Source organism: Sphaeramia orbicularis, chromosome 17 (assembly GCF_902148855.1).
Source record: "Sphaeramia orbicularis chromosome 17, fSphaOr1.1, whole genome shotgun sequence".
Taxonomy (NCBI): domain Eukaryota; kingdom Metazoa; phylum Chordata; class Actinopteri; order Kurtiformes; family Apogonidae; genus Sphaeramia; species Sphaeramia orbicularis.
Window position 1 is genome coordinate 18,579,380 of NC_043973.1, and position 17,297 is coordinate 18,596,676.

Genomic DNA, 17,297 nt, shown 5'->3' on the forward strand with positions numbered 1-17,297 from the left:
TATATTTTTTTTTTTACCACTTATCCTGCCCTTAATATTTAAAAAGTCTGGTAAAATGGAGTTTCTCACCCTGACAGTAGTATCACATGCAGCAGTGGTTCCCAACCTTTTTTGGCTCGAGACCCCATTTTAACATCACAAATTTCTGGCGACCCCAGACATTCAAAATGGAGACTTTTTTTTTTTTTTGACTAAAATTTATTTGTTTTTGATCATGTAATAGTTTGCTATACTATGTTGCAAATAAACATTAATTTTACACTACATTAAGGCTGTATAATGTATATTATTGTGGACGGAGGCAGAAAAGCCAGGTTGAGATTACTGCACAAAGTGAGAATTTTGTACAGTCAGTCCAAAGGCTGTAAATTAATACTGAAAAACAGTAACTCAAACTATGAATTATGAAAGAGCTGCAGCATCTTAAACCAGCCACAATGAACATTTGAAAGAAACAGTAGCACAGTGTTTCAGTTTCAGCTTCAGAGTTTGTCATGTCTTTTATGTATTGGGATTGTCTCTCTCAACTCACCATATATTTTTTATTTGTATGTTTTAATTTTATTTTTATCAATTACTAGAAGTTTCAGGTGACCCCATTTGAATTCCAGGTGACCCTACGTGGGGTCCCAACCCCAAGGTTGAAAAACACTTACATACAGTATGTTCTGTTTGCACATTCAGAGGATTCAGAGCAAATGTGTTCAAGCCCTAATACTCTGCAGAATTAATTCATCACAACTTCTTCATTTTAGCAAAAAAAAAAAAAAGCTCTAATGTGCTTAGGAAATGTTAGAAGAGTAAAAATTATATTTAAAAGGCTAAAAAAAAAAATCAACATATAGCTTTCTAAATATGAAATTAATAAATAAAAATGCCCCAAGGGTTCTATAAAACAGGTAAATGCGTCCAGTTTCAAACCGAACCTGAATAAACGAATGAACCAAATTAAACTTGATGTTATCCTGAACTAAGTGAAGTTTGACTAATACATATGCAATAGAATAATTAAATTAAATAAGTGAAGTAGAGGTCAGATACAACTGTGCTATGTGTCTGATGATTGATAATTGTTCACATGTGTAATTAAAAAAAAACCAAAACAAAACAAAAAAAAACAGGACATTTACCAAAACTTATTATCATCATTTATATCAATTATTTTCTATATTTTGCATGAGGTTTCTGTTCACATTTCCTGTATTTATTACAACTGTTCTATGTGTCTGATGATTAATAATTGTTCACATTCGTAATAATTAAAAAATAAAAATAAAAAAAACAGGACATGTACCATAACTTACTATCACCATTTATATCAATCATTTTCTATATTTTGCATGAGGTTTCTGTTCACATTTCCTGTATTTATCATTGATAAATGGTTCTTTAAAGGTAAATAACTCTTCCTATCACCAGAGGTCAGTAATGCTCCACAGACTCTCTTGTTTCTATTGTGCTTTTGCACTGAACCCCCACAGCCAAATGTCTAAACTGGAGTTTATTCAAGTCCTGAGGATGAATCTTTATTGATTATAATAAATCTATTAAACACTTACAGGCCTGTAGGACTAATTCTGTCTTTATTTGTCTTCTTCCCAGAGATTGTCAAAGGCGGAGTAAATATATTAACTCAAACAATCAAATGTACGATGTCCAAAGTTGTTAAGTGATTCCTATCTTTATGGTGGAAAAGAAAATCTTGCAAAATATTACATCACCAATTGCAATAACTGTGTCGGGGAGCATCTTCAAAGTCTGATCCTTACACCAACAACAATAAAAGAATGTTGCATGAGTTTTGATTAATGTTTGTGTCAGACAGTCTTCAACATGAACCTGACATCCTGCTTCTCTCATCTTTTTTTTTTTTTGCATAGTTATTCCCAACCTTTTGGCTCATGACATTAAAACCGATCAACCACTGTATGTAAGAGAACAGTTAGAATCCTCTGTCAGTTTGAGAGGAATGAATGAAGGGAAGAATCCAGAATTTCACAACAAAACATGATGTATACATGCATAGAGGAGTGACAAATTAAAGTAAAAACCCTGATGGTGATGATGATGCCCCCATATGTAGGACATGAGAACTCACTGAATGACTTAGTAAAAAAAAAACAACTTGTCTTTCAAAACCTCAAATGAGGGAATATGTTTTGGGAGGAGGGTGGTCATCCCTCCTGTAGAGTTTTACAGATTTTAGAATCAATACCAACATGCACTGCTGCGGTCCTGCTGCATGGCTCATACTGCTGCATACTCAGGAGGTAGAGCAGGTTGTCTAATAGCCGAAAGGTTGGCAGTTTGAATCCCACTCTGTTCTAGTCATGTGCTGTTGTGTCCTTGCTTCGAGTGCTGCCGCTCATACTAGTGCAGTGTTTTTCAACTGTGGGGTCGCCTGGAATTCAAATGGGGTCGCTTGAAATTTCTAATAATTGATAAAAATAAAACTTATAAATAAAAAATATATGGTGGGTTGAGAGAGAATCCCAAAACATAAAAGACATGAGAAAATGAAGGTGAAACTGAAGCACTGTGGTACTGTTTATCTTTCAAATGTTCATTGTGGTCGGTTTCAGATGCTGCAGCTCTTTCATAATTCATAGTTTGAGTTCTTGTTTGTTCAGTATTACGAGGGGGGGCTGAAAAGTTCATAGCCTGACTAAGAAGGAGTTATTCCACAGCAATGAAACTTGGCATACATTAAATTCAACATTTCCTGATACTAATTACATGGTTTCCTTCCAGATAAACCCACATTGGATAAATAATTTAGGACTTTGAAAAGTAGTACCAGAGACATTTGGTGAACCATCCATGGCACCGTGATCTAATCAAATGTCTGCAGAAAAAGGGGTTAGCCCCCAAGGACATTCATGCTGAAATGGTTGCCATAGGGGATGATGCTCCAGCTTTATCAACTGTGCAAAACTGGGAAGCTGAATTCAAGAGGGGTAGGGAGAACGAGGGAGGGGTGAAAAGCAAGCCTTTTCATGAAATGTCTGTAATTGTCAGCCTTGTAAATACAAGCTGGACTGACTGTACATATCCTGACCAAGGAAAATCAAATTCTCACTTTGTGCAGTAATCTACTCCTGGCTTTTCTGCCTCCGTCCACAATAATATACATTATATAGACTAAATGTCATCTAAAATTAACCTTTGCTTGCAACATAGTATAGCAAACTATTACATGATCACAAACAAATTAATTTTAGCCAAAAAAATATCTATTTTGAATGTCTGGGGTCGCCAGAAATTTGTGATGTTAAAATGAGGTCATGAGTCAAAAAAGATTGGGAACCACTGTACTAATGTATGAATGCATATGAATGTTTGGTGGTGGTCGGACGGGCTGTCAGTCTGCCCCAGGGCAGCTGTGGATACATACGTAGTTTACCACCACCACAGTGTGAATATGTGAGTGAATAAATAACACTGGTCTACAAGGAAAATGCTTCCAGAATAAAAGTAATGAAATTTTACCACATGAGTCACCGATAAAGAAAAATCAAGTCAAAAATGCTGGTTGGCTGAACTTTCCAAGATACAGCCTTGGGTCAAAATGTGAAATTCAAGAATTAACAAGAGAATGGGTTTGACTCAAAAGGAATATTTGTCTCAGAGCTACAAGATCTACTTCAAAACACTGTCTGCACATTAGAATACATTCACTTTACAGGTTCTATTTAGTGGAAGATTTATAAAACTATTATATAAATGTACATAAACCAATATATATGTGTAATAACACTTTATCATATACCTTGAAAACATCAGCAAACCGGCACTTTTGTCATTTATTTTCCAAATAATCTTATTAAAATATATAACATTTAGGACATTTAATCTCTGAAGCAAATCATTTCTAAAAAAATTGTAGACCAGTGTAATGGATCCACAGTACGCACTTTGAGTATGCGTTGATGAAAAAGCGTTATATAAATGTAATCCATTATTATTATTATTATTATTATTATTATTATTATTATTATTATTATTATTATTATTATTATTAATATTATGTGGAGGAACATGTTACAAAGACACTTAATGTTGATTTGTTAAAATTCATTTTTCTCTGTAATGCACATTACATACAGTACATTATTATCATTATTACTATTTTTTACAATTAGTAGATGCTAGTGAATATGAATCAAACTGGGAAGCTGTATATCTTTGCTAAGTGACTGTTCTATGAAGTCATGAAAATGTTGTAATTTCATATGAGTCATACACCGTCTGTGCTGGACTATGGAAGGTTTTTAATTAAACAGATAAAAACCCAGTCAGTCATTGGGACCAGTTGTTTCTCTGTGCTTTTCCTTCTTTTCTTTCCACTTACTCTAACTGTTTGAGGCAGATGGCCACCTACCCTGAGCCTGTTTTTTACTTCCCACAGTCACTAAGAGTTTGGTTTGTGTAACATTTTAATGTCTTGACCTTACAATATGAAATGCCCTCACATAGATTATTTTTGTGTTTTGCTATAGAAGTAAAACTGAACTGAAATGAATAACTACCCCGACAGTTTATTGTTTTTGTATTTGTGTATTTAAGTATTTCAGCATAGGCATAAGCAATCTAAAGCACCTAGAGCTAGTGAAATATCCCAGAAGATAGTTTGAGAATTTTGTTTTTTGCAATCGGTTTCTGGTAAAAATGCCTTTTATCTCAAAAAAGACCCAAATACCCACCGCTGAACAAAATCATCTGCTGATGTAAGCTGTTTAATACCTGTTGATCTGCTAATCCTATCAATACATGTAAATAATTGGTGTAAAATAGTTTGTCATCTTTTCATGGTCATCAGATATGATCCATTTGGATGTTTAGAAGCTCAGTAGTGAACATGGAAACACTGTCATCTTCTACAACACTGATTCACCAGTAAAACCAATGGGATTTGATGAATGACAGTGGATGGAGACACTTGGTTTATATTCAGTTATTTATATATTTTACTGAAAAAGTCACTTTTTCTTCAGTTTTCTCTGTTTCTGATATAACACCCCTCAACTTTAATCTGAGTTTTTACAAACATCTACATGATCAGTAAATAAAATATAGAAAAATACATAATTTTCACTGGAAAAAATGCAAAATACAGAAAATAATATTACAATAAATAGAGATAAATCCCTTAAGAAAGCTCAAATAGAGAGAAAAATCCATTGAGGAACTCCCATAAAAGTAGCAATATTATATAAAAGTACTAATATTATGAGTTAATATTATTATGTTAGTTAATACTGCTACATCCGTCAGACCTAGTGTCATGCTCATGTAACTGATGTGACACTGTTATGATAACTACAGTTATTAGACCACCCTTATTTTCCTCAATTTCTTGTTCATTTTAATTCCTGGTACAACTAAAAGTACATTTGTTTGGACAAATATAATAAGAACAAAAATAGCTCATAAGAGTTTCATTTCAGAGCTGATATCTATCCATTTTCCATGTTTTCTTGATAATAACCAAAATCACTTCAGTTCTTACATCAATAGCTATGGCACTGTACTGCCAAAAACAGCTTTTAGGCATTCCATGTTTTCTTTTCTGTCTTTTTAATGCAAAATCAGACAAACTAATGTTAGATTACAGTCCTGCCATCTGCATCCAAAGCGGTAGCCAGTGTTTATCTACTTAGGGCACCCTAAAGGTCTAAACAAACCTTGAATTTTAGAAATCTGCAGAAAAAATAAGAGATGTGTAGAGTCTAAAACAAGTCTTTATTGGTCAATATACAGAAAGCAGTGGGATGACCACTAAAGAGAGAGAAATCCCAACCATTTAGTTTACAAAAAGAAAACGAAACATATATAAAATAACTGTCTGAACATTTTTACAGGGTTTATTTTTATATGTAAAAGAATCTTTTTTCAGATGCACAATATGACAAAGGGGACGAGGGAAACAAGGCAGTTGTCTCACAATGATGACATCACAATCACAGGTGATTAAAGGCCAACGGGGAGGGAGAGAAGAACAGGGGGCGTCGTCTAAAAGCTCATAATAGTCACTGATATTGTCAGATGACACGTTTGGAAGTGGTTTCTCAGAGTAGAAATGAGACTTCTCAAAGGGATCGATCTTTTATGAGAAGTCGGTGATTACAGTTTGTTGTAAGATTACTTCATAATAAAGTTCACATCTTTCGTAGATGTTGCCGGATTACTGACATAAAGATCCCCATGAAATGATTAGCAGAGGGTCAAAACACGGTATTCGAAATCTCTTTGACGGGACATTTTAGAGACACTTTGACAGATTAGTGTTGCTAAATGACCCACAGTTTTACTTTTAAATTCATTTTTGCTTTAGTTGGACCATTAAGGATTATCCAAAACAAGGAGCTACTTTATATTGAAATAAATGTTGAAATGGCAATCACTTAAACTTCGCTCTCTGATGGGACATTACTGTGTTTTGACCCCCAAGTGCTTTTGCATATTTACATGTTAACTGTAAAAAAAAAACCCCATCAATCTAGGGAGGCCTTGCTCCCACAGAGGCCAGTCTGCTCTGATTGGTTAATTTCACCAGTGGAGCCATGACGTTCATGAAATAACAGCCCAGTGACAATCCATAACTGCTGGCTTGTAGATCCTCTGCACTGTTTTATGTTAAGTGCCTTTGTGTTGTGATTTGAAGCTTAATGAACGAAACTAAATTACACCTTAGCAGCTTACTGTGCCATTAATAAGTATTTCAGCAGAGGTCAATCTAAGGGCCTGCTCAGGGGTCCTGTGGTCTCTATGATTGGTCAAATTCACCTGTGGAGCAGCAACAATAATGACCAGTACCAGTGCTGAGACAGCCTCTAAGTGCTGCTTGTAGGTGTTCTACAAGCAGAATCTTCTGTTAATAAGAGAGGGACACACAAAGTCAGAAAAAAGTTTCACTGGTCACATTTTTCAACTTTTTTCTAAGAAATGAATGTCATGTCATAATCCTGCTCTGCACGAGGGGCAACTGAAAAGTTTTGAGCCTAACATGGAAAGGATTAAGATATGAAGACCAAATTTGCTCCATGAAATCTTTCACATATCTTAATCATATCCACTAAACTTCTTGGTCATAGAAATCCTTTTCTCTGTTTTCCAGGTCCCTGAACTTTCTGTATCAAGTGTTTCCTGAAAAATGGACAAACTTGAGTATGAGGCTGATTTGTGACTATGGATGAGACTTGGGTCCATCACTATCAGCCTGAGACCAAGGAGCAGTCAGAACAGTGGAAACATCCCATGTCACCAACCCCAAAGCAGGCAAAGGTCATACGTATACTTGATGACAGCCCGATACTCAAGTTTGTCCACTTTTCAGGAAACACTTGATACAGAAAGTTCAGGGACCTGTAAAACAGGGAAAAAGAAATTTAGTGGAAAGGATTAAGATATGTGAAAGATTTCATGGCCCAAATTTGGTCTTCATATCTTAATCCTTTCCATGTTAGGCTCAAAACTTTTCAGTCGCCCCTCGTAGATGTAGACACAGTAAAACATCAAATCTAATTTCATGGGGACTTTAACGCCAGTAAACAGTGACTATTGTTCTTTGCTCTAAAATTTCTTATATGTCTTTGCTGGATTTGAAGGAATATTTCACCTATTTTACACGAGGATCACTTACATCAAGGTTAGCTTGTATAAACTAGCTGTAATGACTGTGATTCTGGTTGATCCCATTGATGACATTTGGGGTTATCCTTGCTTAAAATGGACACGTCACATAAAGTTGGAGGAGGTGTGTATTTACCAGGCTGCTTTGTTAAACTTGTCTCCCTAAAACATGTTGGATAGTATAAGTGTTTATGAAGTTGTTGCCTTTATGTTCATTTTCACTGGGTGCATATTTGCATAGGGGGGTCCTGTTAATGTGAGCTTGAAAACAGATGACAAAGACAGGATATGGACAGCATGGTAACATCTCTGTATCATTTTCTGCTGAATCTCTACATTAGACCACAGTATGGATAGATACAGTTTGACAGAAGATGATGAAAGCGATGCAAACAGACACACATGACCTGTTCCAAGAGTATGAATAACATCTGACCACAACAAAAGAGTTCACAAAAAATCTGAACAAATGCGAGTTATTTCTGTATGGATCAATGTTTCCAGGATCCTGCTTCTCTTTAGTGTCCAGGCCACAGAACCACAGCACTGTGATACATGTGGAGAAACCCAGCACTGGTCACACAGACTTTAAGGACAGAAAGGCTTCAGGTTTGAGTTAAAGATGAGAACAGATATACATTTAGTGACAATACCGCTATATTATACCTGCTATATATGTAGGACAAAAGGAGTTTCATTAAAACATACAATGAAAGTTCCTCACATATGAATTATGTCTAATTAGAACAAAGTAAAGACAGAAACTAATTAAGACCCAAAGAAATAAAACATGAAAAACATGGGTTGATGGATGCATTAACTAATTTTAATATAAAGGACACAGAAACATCTATTAAAAATCCATCCTCTGTAACTATAACCTTTACAGACAATCTGTTTAAAAAATAAAGAATAAAAAAGTAATTTAGGGACATATTTATATGCAAATATTAGATATAAGGAGAAAAGTCCGCCCCACCCTTGTGTTAATGTAAGAAAACTGAGGATTTGTGTGATTTGGGTTAATGGTTATTGCAAAGCTTTGATTCATTTTCCAGATAATTCTGCATCCATGAAAAGACTGTGCTTGTTGGATTATAATCATATGTATATTTTGTTTGTTTTGCTTTAATGGTGTGTTGTAAAACTTACTGTGATGTCTGTATGATCTTTTTTTTTTTTTTGTCAGCACTGAGGGACTGCAGTGAATACAATGAGCTGTAGGTCTGACTTTGTCCAGCAGAGGGCGATGTTTTATTAAAAATGACAATGTGGGCAGATTCCGCGTTATTTCCAGCAACAGATTGTAAATAATTTTATTAGGAATTTAGTGTTTTGTATTTGTAACGAGCATGAAGGAATGTCTGTATTATGTGTGCATATATGTGTGTGTCTGTGTGTGAGAGAAACATACAGAAAGAGACACGGTGTCTATATTAGGGATATGTTTGGTCAGTATGTTTCAGAGGAACTGTCCCACACAAGTTTTCCCACTCGCTTTGTCCCCTTCCCCTCTTCTCTCTCCTCTTCCTCTTCATCGTCGTCATCGCTGTTGTCTGACTCGGTGCTCATCATCCCTCCCACCTGTTCCTCATCTTTGTCCTCCTCCTCTTCATCCTCTAGCTCCTCTTCTTTCACCTTTTCATCCAGTGCCTGAGCTCCTCTGATATTCTGCAAAACAAGGTAATTTAAAAACATTTCTCAGCGGCTGCACATGTGGACACATCTGGATAGCCGCTGAAGTTCTTGTTCTCCAAAAAGGACATTTATCATGATTTCACACTTCATCGACTACCTCATTAGTCTGATTTTAAAGGGGCAATTTGGAAGATTAAGATTAAACTCTAACCATCAACTGTGGAGAAAGTGTTCCATGTGAAAACTTCCTTCTCAAAACTCTTTGGTCCTTCAACCCTCAACTGTTGTAAGGTTTTTTGCTCTTTTTTAACTATAGGTATCATTACATTTTCCATTACTTCTTAAATAATTTTGTCATGCCAGTTATCTACGGTAACTAAAAATGATGTCAATATGATTTCAGAGGTTATGTTGCATAAATCTAACCTTAGTATAGGGCAATATTCACATTTCGCAGCTGTATCAAGTGGTAATTTTCTTTTTTTCGCCACACAAGTATTTCAATGGACGTCCATTCAAATGTACCTGAAATGTCTGAAAATGTCACAAAATCTGCAAAAGACAATGTAGATTTATGTGCTTCTCATCCACCACTGTTATGTGGATATTAAAACTTAAACCAAATGAACATTTATCTACATTTAACCTTTCTAGAGTGATTTATCATCTTTTGATATAATATTATCGTTTGAATTTTGCATTTTGCAGTCAAAATGAGGTAACTTCCTGTATTTAATTTACTGATCATATAGATGTTCATAAAAGCATAAAAGAGTAAATTTAAAGCTTATTGTATCAGAACAGAGAAAACTGAAGTGAAATTTTTACGCAAAATATATCATTAACTTATCATTAACTAAATGAGCATCTATAACCCCTGTCATTTGTCAAACATCATGCATTTTGTTGGTGAATCAGTGTTACAGAACCAAACAGTATTTCCATGTTCACTACCTCTGAACGTCTAAATGTGTCATTTCGGCTGATGAAGATTAGCTGAGAAATGATATTTTACCTTAATTATTTAAAGGTATTGGTAGGATTAGAGGTTCAAACGTTATTAAACACTTTAGATCAGTAGATGTGTTTGGACGCTGGCAGCTGGTGAGGTCTTAAAGGGTTAAGAATTGGTTCGTCATCATCATCATAACCATCACTGTCTAAGCCTTTAACAGTTCCAGTTCCAGTTTAACATTACTTCCTAAGATGCTGATTAAGGAGCTAATAGATGCATGAGGCTGACTATCACTTTTTCCTCCTGAACTGAATTGAAATGTTTCAAACTCCTCCAACGGTTTGTCAAAGACTTTGTCTAACATTTGTTTCTGCAGCTCTTCATCTGGGAATGTGAGGGAGAGTAGCTACTGCAGCAACATCAAGAGGCAGTGCCACAGTGACTCACTGAGCCTCTTGAGATCCAGAGTGGTGTAGTGAGGGAGGATGGGACACAGCTAGCTGATTAGCATACTAACTTCAGCACATTTCTCAACACAATGCACTGATGTCTTTGACATAACGTCACACTGTGATTTCTTTACCCTCTGTTAAAGCTGCAGTGGTGCAATTCCATAATTACCTCTAACTGAAGTGGTTAAGAGGACATGAGACTTCTGAAGCTACTCCTTGCCTGTGTTTTCAAACAGATAGGAGGGGTTAAATCACAGGTGTCAAACATGTGGCCCGGGAGCCAAAACCGGCCCGCCAAAGGTTCCATTCCAGCCCGCAGGATGAATTTGGAAAGTGCAAATTAGGGCATCAAACTCAAAAATAATATCATAATAACATATAAATAATGACAACACCAATTTTTCTCTTTGATTTAGTGCAAAAAACATTAAATTATGAAAATGTTTAAAATAAGAAAACTATACTTTAACAATAAAATGTGAATAACCTGAACAAATATGAACAACCTGAAATGTCTAAAGAAAATTAAGTGTGATTTTAACAATATTCTGCCTGTTACTAAATGTTTTGTGCCTTTGTAGATCTGACCTGTATTGCATGTGTATAAATGGTAAGTCAAGGCATAATATTGATAATATTGTACTTACATTTCATAACAAATGTCATTTTTTTCAGGTTATTCATATCCTTTTTGCTTGTAAACGTAAATATTGCCACAATTGAATGGTATTTTTTGCACTAAAACAATTTGGAGTTGTTATTATTTATTGGCTATCATGCTATTATTGTACTGGTCCGGCCCACTTCAGATTAAATTGGGCTGAATGTGGCCCCCGGAAGAAAATGAGTTTGACACCCCTGGGTTGAATACATGACTGACAGTTGTATTTCCCAACTGCTGATTAGATTCTGTCAGATTCGACTCTGCTACTCTACTCTGTGTCTAGATATGGAAGCCTGGAAGAGTGGCTTCACTTTTCATTAACAACATGAAACACTGTCAGGTCATCTGTATAATCTGAACTGAACTTTTGATTTGGACCAAGAGGAGAGAGCTGCAGAAGGACGGTGTATATTTGAAGACTTCTGCTTTAACCATTAATGACCTAAAACTATTTTTCTGGGAACTTCCATATTCATTTTCTCTACATCTAACCTTTCCTTTATTATTCTATCCTCTGCATTTTTCATATATCTTCATATATTTTCACAAAAGTTCAGAGTCAATGCAAAGGTTATATCAGAACAGAAAAAACTGAAGTAAAAGTGACTTTTTTTACCAAAATATCTAATTTACTGAACATAAAAACAAGCATCTACAACCACTGTTTCCATATTCACTACAAAGCCTCTGAAAATCCAAATGAGTCATATCTAATGCTGCTCAAAAGCAGAGAAACTCTATTTTATCTGAATTATTAAAATGAATTGATAGGATTAGTTATTACACATTTTAGATCAGCACATGCTTTTGTCCGTCAGGTACTGCAGTATCCCATTGACATGCACATATTTAGTTATGCTCATAATAAATACTGACTGAGGCCAGGCTTTCATAGTTACCTCCATGGGGTTTACAGTGATGGTGAGTGCAGAGTTGTCCCAGTCCACATCAGGGACTTTAACTCCGTCCTCATCTTCTCTAGACCCATCCTGATGTGTGGCGTGGATCCTGTAGACGCCAATCACCACAATGACCACCAGAGCGGCGATACAAACCACAATAACTACTGTGGCTGCAGGTGGTGCTGAACCTTGAGTACAGGACAAAGAAGAGGACAAGCTTATATTAAATTATATTAAATGATGATGCTTTGATCTTAATTTAATTGTACAGACAGAGGCTACATTCCTGCATATTCATCTGTACCAGGGGTGTCCAGTCCTGGTCCTCAAGGGCTGGTATCCTGCATGTTTTAGATGTATCCCTCTTCCAACACTCCTGATTCAAATGATAAGCCTATCATCAAGCTCTGCAGAAGCCTGATAACGATTGTAAGGTGTGCTGGAAGAGGGAAACATCTAAAACATGCAGGATACTGGCCCTCGAGGACCAGGATTGGACACCCCTGATTTATACAAATAACACTCATAAGAAGATTATATCCCCATGATAAAGCAAAAGCAATGTGTAGGAGAGAACTTTTCCAGACTCACCTGACATGTGTGAGTTGAGAGTGTGGATCATGAGGGGGTGATGTACTGGTCTCATGAACTGGGGTTGGGCAGCCATATGGTTGACATGTTCCACAGGTGCTGAGTGGTGAAGAACACTGACCTACACGGACAAGAACATGTTTAAAAAAGACTCCAAACAGCACAAGATGCAAGATGTGAAGAAATGAAAAATAACTAAGCATGAAGATCGTTAGCTCATGGTGTGATCGTAGGAGCATATATATATATATATATATATATATATATATATATATATATAAATATATATATATATATATAAAAATATATATATATAAATACAACAGCGGGACTGACCTCCAGGTTGAACTCATTGCTGGTGTAACGTCCGTTGAGTTCAGAGCAGGTGACCCTGAATCTTCTCTCGCTCAGGGAGGCAGGTCTCCAGTTTCTGTAGCGTACCTGTCTCAGAGCCTGCTCATAGTGAGCCATGGAGTCCACACCTTGCAAATGGAGGAACATAACCACATAATCAGAACTGTTTGTTGATATAACACTAGAAAATATTTTGATGTGCAAAAATATCAGAATCTCATATCTGGATAATAGATAGATAGATAGATAGATAGATAGATAGATAGATAGATAGATAGATAGATAGATAGATAGATAGATAGATAGATAGATAGATAAGCTTTATTACAGACTCATGGTCCACATTAAAAAGCAAAGAGAGAAATACAGATACAAAAATAAATAAATAAATAAATAAATAAATAAATAAATAAATAATATATTTATATATATATATATATATATGTATATATATATATATATATATATATATATATATATATATATATATATATATATATATATATATATATACAGTATTTTAGCCACCATTTGCTGTAAATTCAATGAACAGTTTATATAAACCACTTGGAAAGAATGATTTCTTATTGCATTTTAAATTCTTAACTTGATAAATCAAAGATAGTTCTACATATTAGACTGTTTTTTCCCTTTATTTCCCTAAAACTTTTCAATCGAGGCTGTGACAACATACAATTGCAGAAAAAAATATTAGACCATCAAAAGTCATCAAAAACAATGGTTATGCAATCAAGTACTAACTCCTGTGTGTATCATGTGACTAAAACAGACAGAAAAGAAAACATGGAATGCCTAAAAGCACTGTTTTCATCAGTACAATGCCATAGCTATTGATGTAAGAAGTGATTTTGGTTATTATCAAGAAAACCATGGAAAATGGTAATGTATCAGCTCTGAAATGAAACTCTTATGAGCTATTTTTGTTGTTATCATTGTATTTGTCCAAACAAATGTACCTTCAGCTGCACCGGGCATTAAAATTAACAAGAAACTGAAGAAAACATGACTGTGCACAGATCAGCAATAATATAATATTCTCACCACGGACAGAAAAAGTGTAATAATATGGATTATTTCATTATAATGGTATGTTTTACTGGGTTGTATATATGAGGCAGCAAGTGAACATTTAGTCCTCGAAGCTGACATGTTGCAAGCAGCAAAAAAACCTATAAAGGACTAAGTGACTTTGACCTGGACCATATTGTAATGGTGATGACTGGGTCAGAGCATCTCCACAACTGCAGGTCTTAAGGACATCCTTATCTCAGGTCTATTGATCATCTGTGGGAGGTGTTGGACAAATAAATCCAATCTGTGTAGGTCCACCTCTTTTCTTCCAGGACTTCAGGGATCTGCTGCTAACATCTTGGTCAAGACAACACAGTATACCTTCAGAGGTCTGGTGGAGTCTAGGCCTCAAGTCAGAGCTGGTTTTGTGGAAAAAGGTGGAACTACTCAATATTCTTTAGATACTTATGATTGGTACTAACCACTTTACATTGGGAATGAACAAAAAGATCTGGAGATGCTCTAAACCAGTGATTTCACATCCCTACCTTTGCTGTTTTTGCTGTTTGTAACACATCAACATTAAGGACTAAACGTTCACTTGCTGCCTAATATATCCCACCCACTGACAGGTCCCGTTGGAATGAGATAATAATAATTAATACCACTTTGCCTGTCATAATGTTATGGCTGTTTGGTGTATTAATGCATGCATAAAACCTAAAAAGGTAAATATAGTGTTAATATTTGAAATGATTCTTGAGTTCTTGAGTTGAGTATGAGGTGACAGAGGTGAGTGTTGTTTGATTGTTGCAGGCATCAGTCCGCAGTATAACTCGCAGTATAGTTTTCTGCTCTTTTTTGTTGTTGTTTTGTCTCAGGTGGTCAGAGTGCTTCTCCTGTCCTCCAGAATTATCCCCTTTCATTGTCCCGTTCACTCTCCTCCATATTTGTTTTATGTTGCCTTCAGGAAACACATGCCATTGTGGAAGAATGCACAACCCCATCCGAATGACAGAGAAGAAATCATAGGAGAATACATGTGAGAGCAGAATATGAAATGATAGACGTTGATATATACTGATATATTCCCCAGCTGTGTTTTCATGAGCTTTCTCAGTAGTGAAATGCACTTTGGAAGAAACAATCACAACTGTTTGAGTAAGACCTTAATATGTTTTGACGGGAGTCTTTCTGGGACCTTTACAGCTGTCTTACAGTATAGAGACTGAATGTCCGCCTTAAATGTATTGATTGCTCTTTGAAGGGCAAAGCGTTTTGTCCATTTTTTTCCACACATCATTCTCAAAAGCCCTACAAGTTTTATTGGAAATTGTAAAATGAATATATAACATAGCTGAGCGTCTCATTTAACATCCACAAAAATCTGAGAGAAGCCTTGTTAATAAAAAAAACCCCCAAAAAACAAAAAAAAAACCCTGCTAATTTTAAGACCATTTCTCAAGGTTGTGTGGGTGTGGCAGATCACACTTTGATTTACATCTCCCTCATCTCTCGTTACACCCACTTTAACTAATCGTGCTGGCTCCAAATAAATCACTGGGGCTTAATGTGCTGAGATCCAACAGCTAGATGACATTAAATAGAGTCTGATAATATACAAATACTAAGTCAGGTATATATGATGTATAGTTTAACTTCAGCAACAGATCACAGCATCACTAATCCATGTTCGGGGACTGAACAGAGGAGAGAGTACTTGTCCAGCTGTTTTAAACACTGCATATGCAGAAAAAAGGACAACTAACCTGATGTTTTAATGACTGATTTTTGGCATCTTTTTATAATTATAGTCATTTTAAATCCAATGGTGAGGACTGACACTAATTAGTAATACTTTTTAGATGCTTTCTATTATGTACAATACCATAAACCAACCTCAGTTTGGTGTATTGAAGCTTTTTCGAGTCAAATTAAATGAACCACTGCAGTACTGGGCTATTGAGATAATGAGGTACTGTGAATGCAGGCAGAGAGGAAATTTCCAACCTGTGAAAAAGCCTTGATAAAAAATACCTAAAAAAAAATCAGCAGTTACAGGACTTACAGTTTAGATAAAACCTGTTTTTCTGTCTCCTCCAGCATATTTAACAGCTAACATCAGAAAATTCACTCAAACCTAAATGACAGTATATTTCATTATTCAATATATTCTCATGTCTAATACAGTGTTTACTATTGTATACTTAAAAACCTGAATTAAATAATTAGAGGGCTGTTGTGGATCAGGGTTTGTTCTTTTTCCTGCCACTACAGCAGGCGTGTTTCCTGATGTGTGCACTCTCTGAAACCTGCTTACCATATATTGATATTCCAGAGGTGGAGTTGGTGGCATCCAGGTGTTTTCCTAACAAAGCGCTGTGATGAATCTCCAGACTCTCTTTCTCAGGATTCAATTCCTCGCCAATTAACAGGACGTCGCAGTAATCCAGGTTATGCATTACCTCCATCACACCTGGCCTGTGGGCTGTACGGTGGACACAGAATCACTCATATATCTGTCATATGTGCAGTCGGACTTTAAAGAACATCAAATACCCCACGCACGGACCTTTCCAGAAATTAACATGACATAATAATAGTAATGGAATTCTACATCAGTTGCAACATGATTATCACAATTTCTCTGAAGCTGATTTGACATGACGACGCTGCCACAACACAGGCCGTCTCCCAACTCACATCCACTGAAGCTGTCCCCTTTTATTACTGTGCTGGTGATGCGAATCTCTTTGAAGGGTGCCACACCCAGTGGGCTCCGCAGGTCACTGGCCGGCCTGACGAGTCGATTAGATCCTGTAATGGTGATTCTCGGTTCACTGGGCGGCAGGACCATAACGACCGCCTTGATGTCTGGGATGGCGAGACACGAGTCCTCCCCAAAACACCTGACACACAGGGAACAGAGGGGACGTTCCAAGACAGGGGAACACCAGCGTTACTGCTGTTTTGACAGATTCACGCAAACAGATTTGTTTAATTACATTTTTATCAACTGCTATGACTCATTTTCCTTTGATGAACTCCTTTACAAAACACAAAATCTCATTACTACA

General features: G+C 36.1%; 1 protein-coding gene across 1 annotated transcript in view; it reads right to left on the minus strand.

The window, feature by feature from the left end:
* Nucleotides 1-8,749: 8,749 nt before the first annotated feature.
* The window catches only part of clstn2a (calsyntenin 2a), a 359,501-nt gene continuing 350,953 nt past the window's right edge, over nt 8,750-17,297 (minus strand). The window contains exons 13-18 of the mRNA XM_030160119.1: nt 16,924-17,129; nt 16,541-16,708; nt 13,171-13,316; nt 12,835-12,955; nt 12,241-12,431; nt 8,750-9,303 (exon numbers count right to left, since the gene is read on the minus strand). Of these exons, the coding sequence (XP_030015979.1) occupies nt 9,085-9,303; nt 12,241-12,431; nt 12,835-12,955; nt 13,171-13,316; nt 16,541-16,708; nt 16,924-17,129 (1,051 nt within the window). The 3' untranslated portion in view covers nt 8,750-9,084. The remainder of the gene's footprint in view (nt 9,304-12,240; nt 12,432-12,834; nt 12,956-13,170; nt 13,317-16,540; nt 16,709-16,923; nt 17,130-17,297) is intronic.